Genomic DNA, 24,252 nt, shown 5'->3' on the forward strand with positions numbered 1-24,252 from the left:
ACACTGTATATATTTATTATGTATGATTGTTAATAAAATCTGTCCTTGATCTGGTGTTTATTCAAAAAAATCGATTGAAGGAAGTTTACACTAAGGGTATGATAATAATATGAATAATTAAGTTTATTCAAACCACTATTCGCATTTACATTCACTAGTCGTGGACTTTCGGACCATGACGTGACTTGACTCATGAATTGTATGTATTATAAATGTGTCAGTCGTTTTGTCAACATGAGTGTCCAAATACGTTTTTTTTTACATGTTTTATGCCTACAAATCTTCCATGTATTCCGGGAGATTTGGTTGAATCGGTCTTTCAATAGATTATTTAAGTCAGCCATTACGGTCAATTACATACGCTACATTCAGTCAATGCCACCGTGCAAGTGTGACAGCAATACAATTATGCGCTTGCGATAAAGATAGGAAACGGCATGTCAATGTACAAAATTCTTCGTGCTTAGCGTCCTTAGTTTAGTTGTTACAGTATCATGGAACATAACATCTCTTTTTCTAAAAGGAGTGTCCACGTCTAGCGAATACACTTGCAAGTCGCATCTCCGCTACACATGGACGGCCTGAGGTTTTAAAATGTATTTTTTTCCAAAAGTATATTTTCTTTTTTCATAATGATAGCTTTCTTTTGTTGTAAACATTTATAGATGTAGAACATTATTAAATTATTCCCCATCTGGCACATATCAATGGTTAATACGACATGAAATTAGTTATTCTAATTAGCATATAATAATTTGCCCGTTTTTGGACTTATTGTAATTTTTGTCATTTTTATATAAGTTATGCGTAACGTTCATGATATATTCAGAAATGTGTAATATTTATAGTTTTTGAAATTAATTTATTCAGAATTACGAGGTCAAAAATAATGTTTCCAAATTATTTTGTCAGATGACTATAATGAGTACCTTTGAATAACCCAGAATAAAAGTAACAGTTAGGTACACTTAAAAAAAAACACCTAACTACACGCATTCGCAGACGTGGACGCCCACAGGTTTATTATTAAAATACGCACCTTTTTGATCATTCTAGATATTTTGTCTCCGTGTTCGTAGGGAATTATCTTGTCTCCTTTAGGGTTGCAGTCCAAAATACGGCTTGCATTTACATTGGCGTTGCGGCGGATCGGGCTCCTGAATATGTCAGGCTTTTTGCGGAGGAGCCGCAAGATGGCATCCACCAACACTTGCACTGCATCGTACGTCAGCGCTGCCTGAGCCTGTGTTAAGAACATTCGTCAATTTCCCTCCAACAATACCTCGACATATGGAAATGCAGCATTCTAATTCTAACATGCTCCCGCGTCTCATTTACAAATGCAAATGTTGACGTCGAGCTAAATGTTGTCGGGACAAAAACGAATGCAAGTAAGGTAAGTATACAATTGTACGTGTGTATTCATATTACAATCAATCGTAGACCAATTCAGTGCTCAATTTGTGTGACGGGCGAGTAATGCGATATTTTAACCAATCATGAATCGATTTTCAATTTGGGCCGAATAATTCGAAACTGGTTGCAAATTAACGCCAAGAAACAAACATCTCATCTCATCTCATCATCAGTTAATATACCATTATTGGTAAAATTCACAAAAAATCTTACAGGTACACTATTTGTATTCTGTTTACACAAGTAATACGGTTATTTGACGACCTATCTGGCCTAGTGGGTAGTGACAGTAGTGACCCTGCCTATAAAGCCGATTGTCCCGCATTCAAGGTCCGGTAAGGGTATTTATTTGTGTGATGAGCACGGGTATTTGTTCCTGAGTCATGGGTGTTTTCTATATATATAAGTATGTACGAGTATTTATCTATTTAAATATGTATATGTGTCATTCTCAATCAAAAGGTACCACATTGTTGCTTATGGATTCCGAGATAACGATGATTTTAACACGAAATTAACGAAATTTTGTTTTGTTCTGAAACAGTCTTTCGTCTTTAGACACTTAAAATAATCATGTGTACCTATATTGTACAAAAGTTGCTATTGCCAGCGGTAACTTAGGAAAAAACACGCTTAAACGACCCGACACGACACGATCATCCGTACGATCGACAATCAAGTACCCTAGTGGTTAAACTTCTTATTTAGGAGGCACAATATAAATAAATGTGACGATACGAATTCAGACTGCAGGAGCATTACTGCTTCAGTTTTGCAGCGTGACATTACTACCGACTGCATTGCTGCCGCAAATGTCAAAGACTCGATTTGTCTCTTTGAATAGTTAATATCTCTTAGAATATTGATCCTAGATCAAATTGTATGGAATATTCTTTATTTTATGCAGATTACTTATATACATAAGAACATTTTTTTGCTATACAGAGCAGAGTTATTTGCGAAAACCTAAAAACGGGACCAGAATTGATTGTAATTAACCCTCCCCCTGTAATATCTTTTTGAATATTGATCCTAGCGAAAAAGTGTATAGAGAACCTTTTTTGTAGAACATTTTATGTACATTATTTATGTATATATATATTGCAACAGGCCACCATTTACGAGTTATTTACGAAAAAACTAAAAAGGGACTTTAAAAATTGATTATAGTTATAGTACTTTCTCGCTTTAATATCTTTTTAAATATTGTTCCTAGCGAAAAGTTTTCCACATGTATCTTGTAAGAAATTTTATGTATATTATTTATGTATAAGCTTTTATTTTCTATGGATCATACTTTACAAATTGTGTTAAATATTAGAGATTAAATGTAATTTATTTAGGAATATAATGATTAAAGAACATTTTAAAACCACTACTTACATTATATAATTGTCGGTGACAAACAAGCATACGGCCCGCCTGATGCTTGCTGACCCTAACCCCCCCCCCCTCGTCAGCTCAACTGTACATTTTCATGGTAAATTTTCAAAAAATAAGTGCTTAACTTAGTAGCATGATTCTTTTTGCATATAAAAGATGTAGCATATTTTGAACTATATGCTGGTAGCTATAACTATAACGCAATACCGACAATAAGTTACCTTTTGATTGCGAATGACACATGTCATACTTGTTTGCCACCGTCGTGGTATAAAATAAAAAAAAAAGAAATCGTCACCTAGTAATACCCATAGTACAAGAATTGCTTCATTTGTGGTTAGGTTTAGGTCGATATGTGTAAGATTGTCCCCAAATGTTTATTATTATTTTGATTTATTAATAATGCTGTACTTGAAACTCTGATACAATTGACTTCATTTTAAGGTGCGTAAGTACTGAATGTTTGGTAAATACGAAGATGACTTCGAAATGATTGTTACGAGACTCAATACTACTCCCAAGCCGGCTATTGATTCTGGAGTAATTTACCAGTGGTAACTTTCCTAAAAAGGTTATATTGATACGCTCGGTACGTTTCAGTGCCACTCAATAGGTAAATAGTTCAAATCAAATTTCACTCATTTGACTCAAAAACTGTTTTATGTATCTACTTTATTTTAAACCGTTAAAAAATAATAAACTACTTAAGTACCGTATACGGCCACCAATCAAACTCTCATCAAGAAGTTCATAAAGCAAACAATCAATAATCATTTTGTCTGTTCAGTAAAACAATATTTGAGAAGGAGATCAAAAAGTTTCTCCATCGAATATAATTAGAAATTATTATATTAGCAAACGTTACGAGGATAGCTAATATCTGTTTATCATGATACCAAAGTTACTCCCATTGTATCTGAAAAATCTGCGGTTAAAAGAACCAATAGTCTGTTTGGGACCATATAGGAGGTAGTAAGTATTTAATTTTAGTCGCGCACTCTGATAATTTAAATATCCTCATGTTTACCAAACATTCATTACCTTAAAGTGGCTAAGCCAATTGTTTTTAGACTCAAAGAGTATTCTATTTACTTACAAGCTAAGTACTAAATACATGTTAACTACCTGTGTAAAAGTGATACTTTTCGACCTTAGGGAGTTTTACTTTCCAAGCCCTTGGGAGTTTTTTTTAATTTGCAATGAAGGTTTAGTTCCAAATGGATTTCTGGTATCATGTCTATTTCGATATTTAACTCCCGATTCATATATATAACGATTGTGTTATTGTACTACAAGTTTATATTTAGGCACCTAGTTATGTTTTGCAAAAATGTAATTTACTTTCCTCGTGTTCGAAATGAAAAATAGAGTGTTTAACTGGGGTGAAAGTGTGCATTTCTGAGTTAAACGATTAAAAATATTTATCTCGTCAGAAATGATTGCCTTTTATTCCTTGGTTAACAATATAATAATATATTCCAATATGAGCATGATAATACCATCTTGCACCCATTATCGCGACTTAAAAACAGATCCTGGTGAAATTAATCGAAAGCCGTAAAAATAGACATTTTTCACGAGCAGCATTATTATCTTTGGTATCAAAAGCTATTTGGTAAACAAAAGAAATAATTGGCGGAAAATCGCATAACTTAAACAACTGTTCTGTTATTATTTGACTTTGATTTCGAGCATTCTTCTATAGCTATAAAAAAAAAACATTGTTGTTTCGTACCGATATTGAGTTCCGTTTCCATTCATCGATGAAATCTCGAACCATTTTTCTAGAAAAATCCAGGACTCTAAATCCAGTAATATTAATAGCCCCAAATTCAGCGACTTCCTTTTCCCAGCGGTCATCCATCACCTACAAAATAAAAAATAATTAAAGGGTTAACCTTTGATTTGTTTATTTCATGTTTTACACAGGTAGGCGAAATCTTTTCATACTTCTTTTGTTGTGTTAGTTTTTATTTAGTCCAACAATTACGCGTAGTGTGTAAGAATTACACCTCTTTTGCATCTCGCTGTACGTGCTTACTTGCTTACCTACATAACTGCACGCCTAACAAAAAGTCATGGGAACTACAGTCTAGTTACAGCGTTAATGGAAAATGGAATAGAGAATCCAGATAAGCGTTATTGCAATGGCGAAATAGTAATAGCTCGCCGACCTCCATTTTGAATTGGACTATTATTTTTACGGGATAGCAAGTACGAAAAGAGATTAGGGTATTACGTACTAATCCGCTTAAAAAGTAATGATAGTTCCGGCGGCCGAGTTGTACGTCTCGCACGTGTTGAATGAGCGCTTCTTTGGCGAGCTGGGTGGTGGAGTCTAGAACGACGTATTTGTTGCTCCAGCGGTCGAGCCGTTCGAGCGCCGCGAGAAACACCACCACGTCGCTCGCGTTGTTCACCCTCTTAACGTTCGATATGCGGAACGTTGCGTTTCCCGGCTGCAGGCTTTGGTACAGTTGCTGTAGGCGCAGCAAACCTGAAACGCAAATATAGGTTACACGCTGTGTCTACCGATGTTTGAAGTGAGTCGATATTAGCTAAGTTGGATAGGATAGGTACTTTTTCAGTGATATTATTAGACTGCTTACTCAGATATTTAAATATTATGATCAGCTATTTTATTCAATCGTAACGTTGACCTAATAAACACAGAACATTTATTTAAAACATATTCGTATTACACTGACCATGCAGGAACCTATGTTGAAATATTGTATTAACGTAAAATTATCAGTTCATTATAAATTAGATCAGATTATAATTGGGTACTTGACACACGTTAAATATTATAACAAAATTTAGTTAAATGGGTAGAAAATGAGCCATCCATTATAAAAAAGTGTAATTTAAAAAATTATATTGAGATTATAAAAAAATACAAGGCTCCGTCCGAAATCACAAACAAAAATATTTTTTGTCTTTCAATAATACAAAAGAAAATGGTACCATTCGATTCCTTACATTTTATTGAAAAATAAATTGTATGACAACTATACACATAAACGCAATATTTCAGGGTCAAAATGGCAATTTCCTTGATCTTCCATACATTTAGGACAGACTTATATGATGTGACGTCACATCACCTTATCATTTTGTTAGAGGCGTTTCAATCGTCAAGTGCGAGCGTCAGACTTTCACTCTCATTTCTAAACTTTGTGTTGCTTAAATGCCATGAATCCTATATAGACATTTGATCCTCAGGAAAATCAAGATCGTTTGACATTATTTACAAAAAAGCGGCCAAGTGCGAGTCGGACTCGCCCATGAAGGGTTCCTTTATGACGTATTAAAAAAAAACTACTTACCTAAACTACTAGATCTCGTTCAACATTTTACCACTTTGGACACACATTTTACCACTTTGGTAGTGTCTCTCGCGCAAACTATTCACTTTAGAAAAAAATTATATTAGGAACCTAAATATCATTTTTGAAGACCTATCCATAGATACCCCACACGTATGGGTTTGACGAAAAAATTTTTTTTTTTAATTTTATGACGTATTAAAAAAAACTACTCACTAGATCTCGTTCAAACCAATTTTCGTTAGAAGTTTGCATCGTAATGTATACCATATATTTTTTTTAGATTTTTCATTCTGTTATTTTAGAAGTTACAGGGGGGGGGGACACACTTTTTTTCACTTTGGGAGGTTCTCTCGCGCAAACTATTCAGTTTAGAAAAAAATTATATTAGAAACCTTAATATCATTTTTGAAGACCTATCCATAGATACCCCACATGTATGGGTATGTTGAAAAAAAAATTTTTTTTTTAATTTCATGACGTATTAAAAAAAAACTACTTACTAGATCTCGTTCAAACCAATTTCCGGTGGAAGTTTACATGGCAATGTATATCATATATTTTTTTTAGATTTTTCATTCTGTTATTTTAGAAGTTACGGGGGGGGGGGGGGGGGGGACACACATTTTACCACTTTGGAAGTGTCTCTCGCGCAAACTATTCATTTTAGAAAAAAATGATATTAGAAACCTCAATATCATTTTTGAAGACCTATCCATAGATACCCCACACGTATGGGTTTGATGAAAAAATATTTTTTGAGTTTCAGTTCTAAGTATGGGGAACCCCCAAAATTTATTGTTTTTTTTCTATTTTTGTGTGAAAATCTTAATGCGGTTCATAGAATACATCCACTTACTAAGTTTGAATAGTACAGCTCTTATAGTTTCGGAAAAAAGAGGCTGTGACAGAATCGGACAGACAGACGGACATGACGAATCTATAAGGGTTCCGTTTTTTGCCATTTGGCTACGGAACCCTAAAAACAGTCAAGTAGCCAATTCGCACTTAACGGAGTTACCTACATAACAAACAGTAAAATCAACTGCCCGCATATCGCAATCGCACCTCACGCTACTCATATGTTATAATCATTATTGGTAAAATTTACGTGTAGTCGTACAAATATGGCGACTATATACCAATTTATAATATTAATAATATTAACCTTATATAAATAAGTTTTCGCAAAAGATCGTTTGTAACTTAGTATAAATAGGTTTTTATCTATGTATAGATTGAGCTCTCTACGCTAGATTACTCGTAAACTACAGATAATTAAAAACAAAAACCTCCTTCAAGTCACAGTTATTCAATATAATGTTTCGCATTACAGACTGTAGATATAAATTTAGAAAAATGTTTATGGCATAGAGGTATTCGTTGTTTGATAGAACGGCGAAGACGTCCGCTCGCGACAAATCCAACGATAAAGCCTTCATTACCCGTGTGTCAACCCTCTTCTCGCTCGTCTTCGTCACCGCTTCAATCTTTTCGCGGATATTACCCTTAAATTATGACAAAAGTGCCACATCGAGAGCTGCATAATGAACAAATGATGAATAGCGGAATCCGTCCTTTGTTTTGCGTTTTGGCTTATAAATGCTTAGGCTTTTGAAGGCTTTACATTGAGGTATTTTTTTACATTGTCTGTCAGATTTTAGTAGCTATAGTTACATTTTAAATTTGAGGTGAGTTTGTGTAAAAAGAGATTACCTAAATTTGATAATTTATAATAGAAATCATACCTACTTATGTCATGTTTGATGATATTGCACAAAATCAAGACATTCATCTTAAATTTATAACTTCATTACGGTTACGTGCAAATTCATAAAATAAATGTCATTTTCACTAGGATACCAAAAGCCCGATTCGAACTTTAAGATAAGTCAAACATTTGCTATAGTCCCGTTTTGTCAAACAAAAACTTCACTTTTGACACTGATACATCCAATTCATATCGTATCATTAGGAAAATTTTGACGTACCTTAAAGTTCGAATCGGACCGCAAAAATCTTTTCTCGGCTAGGAACGTGCGCGAAGAACGTTACTAACAAGCTAAGATAATACACAAGATACCTACTAACTACTCTCCAGTTGGAGAGGTTCATTCCTTACTACGAAGTCTTTAGATGTTTGGAGTTGGATCGTCTAGGCGGTCGCGTTCGTCGCGATTCAGTGTACTAACTTTTCAAATGTCTTCTTGCAACATCTGCCAAATTCGAATAGAAAAGTTTTTCTTTATCTTTAAAAGTCTTGCTCGGTAACGACCCGGAAGCTTATTTACTCTAAGGAATCAACGCTAAGTTCCAACTTCATCTAGGAAAACTTACAGAAAGAAATTCAACTTGTTGATTTCAAACACTGTTATTTCAGTAGGTATTACGAGAATTATATACTGAAACAAAACTTTATTAACTGGTGACATTTCTTTTTAGAGTGCGGTGCGACTCTGTCCGTCCATCCGCCTGTCTGTCACATCGCCAATTATCTCGAGGATTACTTAATTTATCGATTTGAAATAGTTATAAATCATTTGAAAGAGCTTAAATGATACAATCCAAAACATTTTTTTTACATACTGAAAAGAACTTGATTTATGAAGGTAAAGTATAAAAATACCATCTTCTTCCCGAAGTTTACTAAAGTAAAATTATGATTTTTTTTCATGTAAAACTATCATTATAATAATTTTTACGGTACATATAGTGCTACTTTACCGCACCAGTGCGATAATTAGCACATTACCTAACTTTGTTGACAATATAAAGGGCCGTACATGTTTGCACATGTACGACCCATGTGCGAATAGGCAATTCGCAACTCGTGTTGATTTAAAACACTCCCTTCGGTCGTGTTTTAATTTATTCATACTCGTTGGGAATTTCGCACTTGTATCATAAATATTATAATGTACTGTTATAGCAGTCAGCTACTGTATTGTAACCGTAATATCAATATCCTGTATAGGTACGTAAAGCAAATACTTACGTATTATTTTCTTCAAAATGTTTAGCAAATAAATGGTGGAATGAATCATCATGTAATACCTATTGTATAATAGATAGTACGAGAAGTCCTTCATAGTACTCGTAATAACTATATAAACTGCGTGTAACTTTACAGTACTTGAGAGCTACTTACAACTAATACCTAGACATAACAAAATATATTTCAAAAATATCCATTGGCTTTACCTTAACGATGTAATCTTTAGTCGAAGCCGGTAAATTGCTGCGGCTTGTTATCCTAATTTTAGAGAAAATACGTAAGCAAGAAAGCCGCTTCTTTTTTGTGAAGAAAATTGCCCACTGTGAAGTCTGCAGGGAATGTCGGGTCCAGCGGAATTCCGGCGTTGTCGGTCGTTGGACGTGATTCTTCTCTAGACATGATTACGTCTTTTCTTATATTGTGCGCGATGAATAGACCCCCCACGGGTGTCAAAGGAGTCAATTGCTCGCAGTTTGTGTCTGCTAAAGAAACGAGCCAAACCAGTCTTTGGCTTTCCCAGTTATGGGTGTCGGATATGCTCTGGTTGATTGATAGGAGATACCTTTATAATTATAAACTACAACATCTTATAGGTATTATAAGTATTAATAAATTATAAGTTCGAATTGGTTTAAGTGGTCTAACATAATTGAAAGGACATTCTCTTTATTTCTTTATAGATGTTTTATTAACTCCATCATTCACCGTGCTTGTTACGAGTTAAACCATTTTTTACGTCTATAACAGAATAATAGCTGATTAAAATCTTTGACTAAAAACGGTCCTTTGACCTTATTATATGGAAACGTTTTGACATTATACGTAGTATTATTTTATAAGCAAGACATGCGACTAAAAATAATTCTCGTTCCACTTATACATAACCTTATGAAAAGAATTTCCATATATATTGGTACAGTCACCTGCAATAATACACAACAAAGACCGCAAAAATATCTGACAAGATTTTACTCGTATTTGTAGAGCCATAAGAGCGTACACATATTTTTGCGCCCTTCGAAGCGTAACATATTATTGCAGGTGACACATATGCATATGTGCATATTGTATTTAATCTTCCAATCTGGATTGATCGAACTTTAAAATGGAAGTTCCATAGCATGTGAAAAATGTAGAAATGTTCTTAATGGTAGTTGTACTTATATTATAGGTGTACACTGGAATTCACCAATAATTACGAAAATACGAGTGTGCCTACACAGATACTTTATTACGCCTACACTTGAAGTTGCCTATAAACAGACAAATAAAAAATAAAAAAACAGTTTCCGGTGTCTCATTCCGCGTAATATAATTTTAAAAGTTCTTCGTCCGTTTCATAGAATAGGGACGTTTCCGGTGCTGTGAAAATGCAATAAACAGCGGAGCATGTCAACGTCACAACATTCAACTTTTTGCAACGACTTAGTGGATTTGCCTTGCTTTAGTGAATTTATAGATACTTATATATTTAAGATCTGGCATGACGCCATGCGCTGTTTTCATGTAATTTGGCGCGATGCTGAATTATAATTTTGTGATCTGTGTTACTTTAACGAAGCAGCAATGAAAATAATTTACATACCCCTACTATCTTACTACTTTAAATAAAAACGGCCAAGATCATGTCGGGGTCGCTCTACTAGGGCTTTGCAATTTTTAACCTTGTTGCCCTTGTTTCAAGTTCTACAATTCTAAAAAATCTACGTGCCAATTCTACTTCTTATAAGACTCGTTTTAAAATCTATTTCTAGCTTTGTCAAAGTTCCACAATTAATATACTAACTAAATTAACTAACAGCGTAAATACTAACTGAAGTAGGTAAGTACCTACATTAAGAACTGTTACGAGGGAGACGAATTTAAAACTACCGCTTAACTCAGACAATTCGTGAGAGTTTAATAATATTCGTCGATAAAAAAACGCTGTGCTTGTTATAAACTGCATTTTTCATACATAACGAAGAGTCACAATTCTGCACAATTTACTATCCTAAATATTTTAGACGGAATCTTAATAGCGATCGTGTCCTTTGTCGATAAATAGGGAGATAACAGTGTGAAGACGTTAGCTAAACGGCTTAAGTGTAACGTATCTTAAAGTACGAATCAGGTTGATAGTTGTTTACAAAGAATGCCGCTGTTAAGGCAGCATTATTTGAAGTGCCATAAGAGTCCCTACGGCGTAGGTCGGACCCGGTATAAAATTACAGCGTTGGTGCGCCGGTCTGTGCGAGCCGGACTAATGTTTTGTATGAAAATATACTTTGATGCTCTCGGGAGCTAGGAAACAATTCCTACGTTTCTTTGGAAATGTTTTATACACTGAAATCACTTCGGTGCATGTGTATATTGCACCTGAATTCGGGTCCGTCATTAAATCGTTTAGACTTTTAAGTTTATATATATTACTCGCAGCATCTTTGGCAGTGCGATACGAAGGGTTGTCTATTATTTATTCTATCAATTAATGTTACCGTTAAATAAGCAAAACAATCTTGAATGCTGAATTATTTTACATAAGTGAAATAAATAGACTTTATGTTATGTTTAGTTACCAATGTATGAATGTTTTCATTCATACAGTTACTGGTAAGAGCCAGTACGTAGCTACTTTAATCCTGGGTACTTTTCCGCTGTCGTTAAAATGTCGTTTGACCTCTTTACGGATTAAATGCCTGACGGCAATAGGATTTATCCCTTAATTGTAAGTTTCTCAAAAGAAAACAGATTGTGTGATTAAGTCTTGCGTCTCTCTCGCACTAGTCCTAATCACGTAGCGCATAAAAGATAGAACCAGTGTAATCAAACGGTTCAGTTGTTAACGGATCGCTTTAAATCGACCCGTGCTTTACTACGTCATAGTATGAATGTATGTTTTTGCGGCGTCCCTGTCATCAGTTATTAAAATAAATAAGTAAGATGCGTGAAGCGCTTAAGGTGTAAAAATACGTTTTATAAGCTTTAACATCAAACAGTTTTATTGTATTTCCGTACCAAAACGGTAAAGCTTGACTATCACACACCAACACCAAGTTCCCTCGTACTTCTTTGAGGGTCATCATCGGGTCCATCTTGCGACATGAGAGTCATGAGACTTAACTCCTCATCTAAAGGATTCTTGGAATTCGATCGTTTGGAAATATTTTAAAAGTATTTTCATTTAAGTAAATAAAAATTAATCATTTTAAACTTTGTACTAACCCTAATTGTGTGGGTGAGATTCGCACTTGACCGGTTATTTCTTTATTAAAACAAGTTTACTATGTATGTGTACTACGATATAGATATAGCGATAAAAACATCCGGTAGTTGTACATTTTAGCTGAGTTCATGTATGGGCGTAGTGATATTCAGCCTCTGTCGGCAGACTTTTGTCTAAGGATTGAAGCACTTTTGTACTCGTTGTTGACTAGTCGACCTCATGCGGCAAGGATAACAAAATTTTACCACTGCGTCTGCACTGATCAAAAACTATTTGAACCAATAAGAGACATATTATTCCGTTAGAAAGTCACACACTACTGTAAGTTTATATTTTAATTATAAAAACAAGATATCAATGAAGAAAGAGCACACTTTCAAACACTACCTTAATATAAATAAGACTTGCTAAATCCATTCCTAATCTTTTATCCATCAAGAAAGTAATTTTAACATTATTAATTAAGTCTGGGTAATGAATATGGAAGCAATCAAATTCATTATGGTTTTACCAGTAATCCCGGGCAAGGTGTGGCCTAAAATATGCGGTAGAAGGCTGAAAATCCGGGGCATTATACATTAAACTCTGTGAATAAATTGAAAGTCGATAAAACCATTTCTATCCTATATTGAACTAGCTTCTCTAAAATGTAGGCGAATAAAATTTTATTCAAAGTAAAATGTGCTCACGCTTGGCACCCTAACTTTATATTGCCAATTAAATAGGATTAGATCAAACTATCAATTATATTATCTTCTTGCAAGCAAGTTTTAATCGCAGTTTGTAACGTAATCTTTTTTTTTCTTTTTCATATATAGGTTTTCGGTTTTCTCACGATGTTTTCCTTCATTGAACAGCGTCTGGTAAATATCAAATGATATTTCGTACATAAGTTCCGAAAAACTCATTGGTACGAGCCGGGGTTTGAACACGTGACCTCCGGATTGAAAGTCGCACGCTCTTACCGTTAAGCCACCAGAGCTTGCTTTTATGGGTTTTAGTGGAACAATAAATATTTATTTGTCTTTGCCTGGTTCAGAAAGAACAACCTCTGACGTATTCAATAAAAAAAAAAAAACTAAATTAAAACGATCTCGACTGAACGCTTCTTGTTCATTCTTATCACCTACCGTCCATTAGTACATAAGTTTTCTGTGAAGATATTCATATACTACTTAAATAATAATTGGATTAAATAAAAAGAACATACTTGCATCTTTATAGGAATAACCGGTCACAGGCGTCCTTATGACAAGCAACAAAGTGGGACGTCTTGCCGGCCGAAGTCACAATAAGTTATTAATTTTAGTTAATATAGTCCCAAGTTATATTAACAATAAAAAGTTGCGCCATAATTCATATTAAAATTCGCTCTTCATCCGTAGTATTTTATACAACCTTTTTATGATATAACAGCATCTAACACAAAGGGATGTATGGAAAATATCTACCCCAATTCTCGTGTAATGGAAGCTCGGTGGAAATACTAAAGGAGACTTTCGTATTGTTTCCCCTTTACGAAAACTAGCAGATTCGAAAAATGTTTTACAAAAAATACTTCATAAATCGATTATCTGCAGTCCTGAAATCGTTCTCGATGCGCAGATTTATTTTATTTAATCGTATGGCATACATATCGTAAAAATAGAGACAATATAATTAATTAAATGTCTACACATAGACCAGTCAGCCACTTCATGGCTTCGTCGCTCAGGGTGATCAGGTCTTCGGGAGGACCGGCGACATAACGCGTTATAGGGCAATCTTGAATTATGTGCTGGATGGTTTGGGCTTCCGCACCGCAGCTGCAGGCCGGAGAATCCACCCACCCACAGCGGTGTTTGTAGTAGGCGCATCGACCGTGACCAGTACGAAGTCTATTGAGTCTACACCAGTCTCTTCTAGGGAGGTTCGAACCCATTATTCTAGAGCCAGGTGTAATTTCAGAGCCTAGTTTTCCCGCCATTGACAAATTCCACGGTTTTGCCCACTCGCGTTTTAGGTTAAATTGAGTATCTGTTAGATGTTTGGCGATACTACTATTTAAGCGCAGATGAATATACCTACTTAATTTTATACATTTTTCTTTAGTTTAATCATTGAATCTTTATTAAACGTTATATGCAAACTATAAGCCGTCTCGCGATGCAAGCAAAGCACATAAGCCGTCTCGTTTTTTGTTGTTGTATTCTTTGATTATGGCTGCTGTAATAATGAGAGAAAGTTTTTTTAGCCATTTTGGCTAAGGATGTAATAAAGGGTTCCGTTATAGTCATATGGTTATGTAATAATGCTCAAGACCAAGAAGTACCCGACTTCCTGTGGCTTAAAATTTGCCAACAAGTTATTTTTTCACATAGTGCCTTACATGGGCGTGCTAGCGATTACCGCGGTGTTTACCCTCCGAGTGGAGACGCAGCTTGTTTTATTCAGTGTTAGTCTAAAGCCTTCCTATTCTGCAGCGACAATGCGCGGATCACCCCCATTGTTGGCTGTATTGAGTTAGACGATTAGGTGCTTCAGTAACAGACCGCGGAGCGCGTAATCTATTGCTGTCGTCAAATCTTTAGCTAAGAATGCTTTGATGCAGATACCTACATAATTATAATGTTACTCGTTGTGGATAAAACATACGTAACATTTTTTTACGATTTTAGGGTATTTTGAAACTTCTGTTTTCTGATCTGTACTTTTCTTATTTGATATATTTACGATTGAATGGTCCATTGCTATAAGCATCATAGACCTTATTAAAATATTTATGTATCTACACATACTCGTATATCTATCATAAACCCAGTATGATGCGTTCAAAACAGCAAATTACGGCCAGCGTAATATAAACTGTTTGGTTACAAAAAAATTCTTATCTGTAAAACGTTATTATTAGTAATAATGACATAGTAATTTAGAACTTCTGAAAAACAAAGAACGTTTATTGAGTGTGTGATTAAATTCCGCAATGACGGTCGTGGCTTGAGGTTCCTGAACACATCGTAGAGAGCTTATAATATGTGTGTAGATAAAGCAGTGTATGTACCTGTACATAATTAGGCATTAAAAAACTCATATAATATCTTCAAACTCATACTCTTATTTTAACGAATTTCATTATGTAACAGTCACAAACTACCTACTACCTAGGTATTATAAATATTTTGTGTGGAGTTTAAACAGTACCCACAAGACACTTTCTACGAATCTGTTGAAATGTATACATTTTTAAGAACCGTACATTTAAAATATTGCCAGTTGTTTTCGTACCGCTCAGCTATCTCGCACATCTCTGGTGGAAACATTCAAATCGTTCCACATTCTACTACGTATTCTTGCACCGCTTAGCTACCTCGCACACCTTTGATAAAAACGCTGCCTTATTCCCCTTAGAGGGTAATAAAGTGAAAAAAAAAAGAAGCACTAAGAGTTTTCGAAATACGCTTAAAAATCAAGTACCTAAAACTGGCATTACAATTAATATAAAGAAAACTTTAGATTGAATACGTAAACACTGTCAAAACTTTATCACAACATTATGAAGGCGCCGTTGCCTCTTTACGTCGTTATTGAGCTCCGAGTGGGCTTAAATGTTTGAAAAATGTTGGAGTGTTTAAGTTTGTTCCTGACTGTGCGGGAGGCTCGATCGAGTTTCTCTGAAACAAGAATGGGATAAAGTAGATTCCATTACCTAAAAGGAAATGCACAGCGTAAGATATATTGGGTGGGTTTTGACCAATTAAGGGCCAACAGATGTGGTCATTTCTCCATTTAAACTGAGTACGTTTAAATGTTTCCTCCGTGGTTTTTGAAGCAAGAGCAATGATATTTTCAACACAGATAATTATAAATAATATCTGTGTCGGACTGTTTTCCTTCTTTGATATTTTTCTTAAGGCGCTAGTGCACTTCAAATATTCGTAAAAACGGCCTAATTTACTAAGCCGCAAAGAGAAGCATATTATTCAAAACTGACATCAATTAGCCTAAAAAACAAAATGTCGGACACACAGGTAATTTAATTCCATTGAGATCTCAAAATTTCGTTACATTTCGTTACGTTTTGGAGGAGGAAACAGTCGTGTTTTGAGATTTTTACGCAGGATTTTTCGCCTAATCTGGTATTGTCCTTATCGCACTAGTTTAAGGAGCCGCTTCCGGTAGCGAAACGGATATAGTCACCTAAAATATTTAAATCTTATCCCCCGTATCCTCTTAATTGATTTTTGATTTTATTGTGATTAACAGTTCCTATTATTTGTTATTTTTGATAATTTAAAATAATACAGTTATACCAGTTTGTTATACTCCTGTACAGGGCTGTATTTAATGTTATTTGAACCTTAAAATTGCCTATTAAATTTAAAAAAGAGCCTGCAGCGCAGGGCCTGCTCATATTTATTTACCTGATTTGATTTGTGATTCAGTGTTTCTCTGTTTAATATCCAGTTTAGTACCTAGCTTTTTGTTAAAAAATAAAAAAATAAAAATAAAAATAAAAATCATTTATTTCAGACCTTGGTCCATACAGTGTTAGTACGACTTACTCTAAAAAATTATATTAAATTATTATTGAAATAAATTAAACTTACGATATTTAAGGGTTTAAAACTGGAGCCAGGCACATAAGGGAGGCAGGTTAAGGTGACCATTTACAAATTCCTCGCACAAGGAATATTAGTACAGTACCAGAACTTTAGTAAATATACCGAATGTCGAAATAGAAATAATAAATACTTAATACTCCCATGAACATTTTCTAACTTATTTCTACCTTAGTTAAATATTCATTTCTCAAGTCAGTCATAACATATCCAAATTGTTCTTTTGAACGACTTGTCGTAAAAGGTCTTCTTAGGTATAATTTTTACGATTTAATAATATAGATTAATTTTAACTGTAAGACAGAGACTATTCGGCATTTTATGTTGAGTGCAATACAAGCTGATATAGCGTATTTTTTCGTATGAATTAAAAAATGAGCACCGAGACCTTACTTAGTTAGCTTGGACGAATTCAACATCGTGAACATCGTTGTTTTAATGGCTAATAGATATTTTTATTATTATTGCTACTTAATCCATATTGTGTTATTTTTTGTGTTGCCGTTTTGACTTATTTGGTTCATAAAAAATATATTGAGCCGATTTTAAACGTTATGTTTTATTCTAACAGTGTATCTGTAAGGCGGGCAGCGGTATACCTGTAATAACAGGATCGATAAGCAGATTAAACACTCGCACATTAAACAGGCTTTATTCCAATTAGTTTGTTCATTGATATTATTGTACCTCCTTGGTTATTTGCGTACCTGTATCAGTAGACTTGCTCGCCAAGATTTACGTACCAATTATAGCGAGTAACATGCTTTAAGAGGAAGCTAACGCAAAATTGTGATTTTTCTATTATAATTTAAACCTTTTAACCAAAAGGAAACGCCATGAAAATTTCACAGGAAAACTAGACTATTGGTTAAAGTTCACTGCATAAAAAAACCCACAAAAAATGTGATATTTTCATTTATTATTAAGTTTATATCATTACCCTGCATAGTATAGCAATATATTTATAATATGAAATAGCTAATAATCCAGCCGATAGATCTGACGAATTTTTTTTTAAACAAAGGTATATTTTCAGAGTAATTCAGTTAAAAGGTAAAAACCCGCGCGATGCCCATTTTTCCCGTCGTGTCATATCTTTTGTTCCCTTCAAATTTTTTGGCTTTACGCATCCTCTTAGTTATATAGGTAGCCTATGCGCTCCGATAAAAGCGCCGCTATAACGTAATTAAAGATCCTTTGACGCAAAATGAAGAGTTAAATGTTACCATGTGACGTCACGAAGGCATATTCGATGAATAGTGGTGAAATGCTAACGACCGATATTCAATCGTAATCGACACCCGATAATGATAGCGCCAGCAAACGATGATCACGCAAATACCAGAAATTCCGTCATAAAGGCGGATTATGCGAAGCTGACAATTTCAAGAGGTCTATTTGTTTACTTTTAAAGTCGTATCCAATACCGTTGTGACTATCATTTTGCTGTAGTCCAATCAGTCAACGTAGTATGCGAATACATAGTTTAGTTTTCTAAAACTATTTTAACCACATATAGATGCCTCCCATATAACTACAATTATATAGTAGAATAGCTTAGTAAGTCTATAATAATTCTAAGTGAGTCGGCAAGTTACCTGTTCTGTAAGTACCTATTGTTAGCATTAGAAAAACGTTTCTTAATTAAATTCTCACATTTCTACAACCTACGAGTACCTACGATGTGCAAATTTGGGTAGCTATGGTGAAGCTGGTAACCACGCATAGTACGATCAATTTTATCAACATAATACAACCCCCTAAACCTGTTTTTTTCCTTACATTATAAATTACATCTCTTTAAAGTTTTATGACGCCAAACACTGGCGCACTTGGTAACTTAAACATAAAGTCAGGGATACACTAGGGGACAAATGCTCTGCGACACGTGTCGCCAGCGACGTCGAGTGAGGTGGCGCGACGTTGCCGGACTACGCTCGACATGTCTACCTAGTCAGGTCATAAGTTCTGTCACAAAGGTTTTGACTGACACAAAGGCTATAGGTACAGATCCCTTATTATGCATATATAAAGGTTGAAAGCTTATTTAATGTCAAATTACTTACAATATAATTTAACCAAATTTACTGTCTCCGTTTTGTATAGTTCTATGATATTTCATTTCGGGAAAAAGTAATAACAATACATGCAAATAATTCGCGAATTTTTACACGTTGAATATTACATAAAACAAAAGCTGGACCTTTTATCTTTCTTAAAATATATAATTCATGTGTATTAGATTGTCAAAAATGCATCTGGTACGTATTTTACCAAACCTACTCGATGGATGGCAGTCAGAAATTTGTCACTAAAAAGTGCCCTAAGTTTGAAGGGTAATAGCTGAAGTACAGACTTATCGGAGAACTAAATTCTGGTAACAAAATAACGTTCTAATAAAGTAAGTTCATACAAATAAACAATAGCACCTATTTTATTCATGTAACACTGATTTTTACTCCCTTTGGTAAAATACAATTTTTCACAATCCAGGAGCGTATTCGCGTCTAACGCTAAAGTAACGCTAAGTAGAAAATAAAGACGCGATCTAAATTTTAAGAGAATAATATTCCGTATTGATAAGTATAAAATAAACTTTCAAATCATGGCCAGTTGTTTCTGTTAAAATCTTTGTATAACATTTTATCAGCCAAAAGCTTTGCGACAGAACTTATGACCTAACCAAGTAGTAACAGTTATCATTTCGATCATGTCGACAGTGTGTGTCATAACTTATGCCTCAGAAGTCGTGCAATGTCGCCAGTATGTCAGGCGAAGTTTTGCGAAGTCGCATGACTTCGCCTGACGTCGCTATGGACATAAATCGCCAGATATGTCAAGCGAAATCTTCCGACTTCGCTTGCTGGCGAGCGTCGCGGCAGAACCCTTGCGTAGTTTTGCGCGGAAACCGTCCACTTGTGCGTCTGCAAACATCCCAGACGCGCTACAGTGCCGCGGCAGCTGCATCAGTATCCTAAACGCGTCATTAAATTAGACGCACATTGCATTGTACGATCGCTAGGTATATTAACACCATAGGTTGCAGGTGTATAGCGAAGTAGTACGCTTAAAATAATGTTAACCCCCACTGCACACTCACGGAATCTTCCCGATGTCATGTTAGCCGAGCGGGCTAAGCAAGTTCGAATTTTTATTGCCTGTCACCACGCCTGTCATGTTCTAACAAGTATGTCAAAGCGAAAGTGACAGGTGATAAAAAATGCAACCATGCTGCCACCTCTGATCGCCAGTTTTTATGTGTATTCCCTTTCGACGTCCGTGTTGTCACGTAGTTCGTCGGGTACCAAGTGTCCCAGGTTAAAAGTGCTCTTCAGCTGCTGTCCATTTAAAAGAATAGGAGGAATATAAGATCGACACTTGGTACCGGCCCTAAATATGATTGGGAGAGACAATCTTATTATGTAACGTTTGACGATCATGATGAGAAGAGAAACATACTTTTGACATTGTTGCTTTAATAGTGTGCATTTTATCCTGAAATAAAATCTAACCTAAATGTATTCTTTATAAACTCATTAAAGGCTTTGTCAAGCCTGAACTATGATTATTTTTATTTCTGACCCGATTCCACTTGCATCTGATATTTGCTAGAGTTATTATATTATCCACGGTGCTAGTATTCAGCGAATATAAAACATTCCTCTGTGGCACTGCACTGCGTGATCAATTTCGCAATCATATATCATATTTATATTTATGATCATTTGATCGCAGTATTGCATTTTGAAGTTCGGAAGATTTAACTTTAGATATTTGTTTTTAATTTATATGTTTTCACGTGGGGTAATACATTTTAGATAGCAAAACCGAACAGCCGCATAATTAATCTTAACTTGATTTGATATTGATTTTGCACAAGTACATAGTCATCGCGCAACATGTTTTGTAGGCATATTCTGTTTTAAATACTTTTTAAGATTTTCATTCCTCCCGATTTCTTGAGATGCCCAATGACAAACCTAAAGGTCGTGTCAAAACATGATGAAAACCTCATAATAAAAAAAAAAACAAAATCTGGCTCTGAAACCAGTATGCGCAAGAGTTATATTAGGTGTATACTTATAATGTTAGCTAGTTACGATAAAAGGAGATTAATCGTGTACAAATACTTCGAAAATTCTTTCCGATCCCGGACGAAGACAGCTAAGTCGCTTAAGATGCTAAAAGCTAGTATTTGTAGGGTCATAAAACGTTACAAGGAGACTCTATCAGCCGACAGGAAAATACAAACTAATCGGAGGTCTGGGACAAATAACAAGATTTTGGAAAAAAAAGTCCCAAGGTCACTCAAACAAAATTCAGGACGGTCTAATTACGATTTATCCCAACAATTCAAAGAAACTTACTTACGATAAAGATGATTCACCTCAGAGGTGGCTATAAGAGCTATCGGGTAATAAAACAGCCAAATCGGACTGTTAAACAGATCCGACAAGCCTAAACACTAGCTCGACTATTGTACGACCCAGTATTGACAAAATTCGAATGTTGCTTGTTGTTGGACGAGAAGATGTATGTAAAACTCGATTTTAATCAACTACTCGGTTCGAAGTTTTATATGGCAAATAATACAGGTAATGTACCCAAAAAATATATGTTCTTGAAACTTGACATGTTCGCAAAAAAACGTATGATATGGCAAGGAATTTATAATTGCGGCTGTAAGACGAAAAGTTTTATAACATAGTCAACAGTGAAGTCGGACTTTTATATTAAAGAGTGCTTAGAGAAATGAGTATTAATAGAATCCATAACGGTCCTGTGAAATGTTGGCCACATTCAGCCAGCTGCCACTACTCAAAAAATAATCAGGCCAATTACATACAATTTCAATCTATCAAAAACTACTGGGCAATCATAAAAAAAAAATTAAACAAGACTAGTCAAATTATCCAGGGTATCAAATCATTGCGATCTACAAGAAATCAACACGCCAAAAATATCGACAAAAGTGTTGTGCAGAAGATGAGGGGGGGGGGGGGGGGGGGGGGGGGGGTATATTATGAAAACAGTTCGTAATTATTTATATAACATTAATTACGTAATTTTTAAATTAAAATTCACCATTCATAACTTTTTTATTTTATTTACTTAAAAAAATAACAATCTTCTAGTGCGTACCAATTCTATATGAACTATCCTTTACACGAAAAGTATAAATTAAACTATAAGTTTCGTGTATAGATTTTTAAATAATGCTGTACAATAAACTGTTAATAATTTTGCACGTCACCGATCACCAGATCACCGATTAAAAATCATTGTGTAGTTAGCAACATTATTAGCTTAGCACCCCTGCATACAATTTTATATTGGCGTACCAACTTTACTACAAATAAACAAATAGCTTACTTAAAAATTGTTTTAGTTTATCCCCACTCGTTGGGAATTTCCTATTCGCACCTCTATGGTACAACGTTATACAGTACATATCGCCCTTTAAACTTTCGATATGGGCACGGAAAGTGCTGCGGGAAAGTAGCATCATATGAATTACTAATTACACGGTGTTTTTTTAAACTCCGTTAACTTCGGGGTATGGCTAAGTACAAGTAAGGAAACTGAATGACATTGTTATTTTTTTTTATTCTATAATTTTTTCGTAAAAAGTAATTATTAGCGTTGTTGTAACACAGACATCATTATTTTAATCCACCAAACAATTGACTATTACATATCAATGACATTTCGAATATCGATCGTCCGAGATAGTACTTGCATTTAGTAGCAAATGTATAAACTAATACTAAACACTAATTTATATGTAAACAGGCCCTAAGACAAATGTATACGCTCGTAGGGGCCTAATCAGAAAAAAAAATATCGATTATCTTCAAAAAAGAGTTAATTAGAATACCTGTACCCCTAGTGTAAATAAATTCGATTTCGAAACGTGACGTACGCGTTTGCGTTTAGTCTCATTTTGTATTGGATTTAGAAAGAGCGCGCCAAGCGGGACGTTTTGAAAACTCAAAATCACGCGTTCGTCACGTTATGATGTCGATCAAATTTACACTAGGGGTACAGTTTCTTTGAGTAAGTTACTTATTTATGCTCAGAAATGCACTCTTGAAATTACCGGACTTCAAAAAAAACACCGTGTATATTGAAATATCTTACCAGGAGACGAACTAAACCCCAGACTCCATTGTCTGTAATTAGTTGCGCTCCGATCGTATTTACCTGGTAAAGTATTATTTTACGTAAAGTTACCGTCAAATGTTGGGCTGCGAAATCCTATTTGACGTAAGTATCCTAATTTCATTTCATATTAGACCGTGCCTAAAATCTGGGTCTTCCAATGCATTTTCTATGAGAACACATCTCCAAACGCAAATCCTAAGCCTTTCTGCCTGTTACTCAATACGGGTTTACTAAAGCTTTTGATGGAGCATTCACCTTCGTAGTAAGGCTTAGTTGATATACGTCCTCAATCTATCTAGGCATTAGTACTATGGGTTGATCATGCAACGTATACTTAGCTTATACAATCAATTTAAAAACAAAAAACCACAAAACTGTAACAACAGACATAAACATAAAACGTAAAAACAAAAACATAAAACTTATGGTGTCCTTAGTTCTCATGTTAAATCATGATATGTAGTACAATTTTATATGAAAACAATATTTGGTCATAATGGGTTTTAAAATTGCTTTATTCGATAGATCACGTTTGTTTGATGTGACAGGCTGAAGAGGGTGTTATTTGGGTATCAGGTCAATCTCATGTTCCGCCCTCGCGGAGACTCCGATCTCTACTTTATTTCCGCTCTCGGATAGCGTCGAGCTACTTTAATGTACTTAAAGGTGCCTCTACAGTAAAGCCGTAACATAACATTCAGCTAATCTTAGTGGGTTCAAATTCTTAAAGCATTTTTGATCTGAATTCTTGCTAAATTGGAAAAGAAAAACATTAGGTAAGTGCCTAAGTTACATTATATATATGTTCAAAATGATTGGGATAAATTGTAAAATGCATAAGTATGTGAGACTTAGTTAAACTTGAACCTTTAATGTTGGTTAAAAATTTCTTAGTGTACCTACGTTTTTTAAATAAGCACCATGAACGCCGTCTACGGCTTTCCTGCATTATTTGGAACGTTTTAGTGTAATGTACATTCTTAATGTAATGCTCAGCGTACTTTTTTATATCTACTACTATACTTAGCATCTGTACCGTATCCGCCGCCGCCGTACAGTGGGTCGCCCTCTGCTATGACATCCGCACTTGCTTTTTATGGCTTTTCTGCGTTTTTATTCATACTTCGCCCACGAAATAACTTGTACGAGCGGTTTATAGAA

The 24,252-nt window shown here is 34.9% G+C and overlaps 1 protein-coding gene across 2 annotated transcripts in view; it reads right to left on the bottom strand.

Moving 5' to 3' along the window:
- LOC133532035 (glutamate receptor 1-like) overlaps window positions 1–24,252 on the bottom strand; it is a 152,380-nt gene that overhangs the window by 16,317 nt on the left and 111,811 nt on the right. For both annotated transcript variants that reach the window (XM_061870640.1, XM_061870558.1), the window contains exons 5-7: window positions 5,043–5,296; window positions 4,535–4,666; window positions 1,040–1,243 (exon numbers count right to left, since the gene is read on the bottom strand). In XM_061870640.1, coding sequence (XP_061726624.1) covers window positions 1,040–1,243; window positions 4,535–4,666; window positions 5,043–5,296 — 590 coding nt within the window. The remainder of the gene's footprint in view (window positions 1–1,039; window positions 1,244–4,534; window positions 4,667–5,042; window positions 5,297–24,252) is intronic.

This window comes from Cydia pomonella, chromosome 1 (genome assembly GCF_033807575.1).
Source record: "Cydia pomonella isolate Wapato2018A chromosome 1, ilCydPomo1, whole genome shotgun sequence".
In the NCBI taxonomy this organism is placed as follows: Eukaryota; Metazoa; Arthropoda; class Insecta; order Lepidoptera; family Tortricidae; genus Cydia; species Cydia pomonella.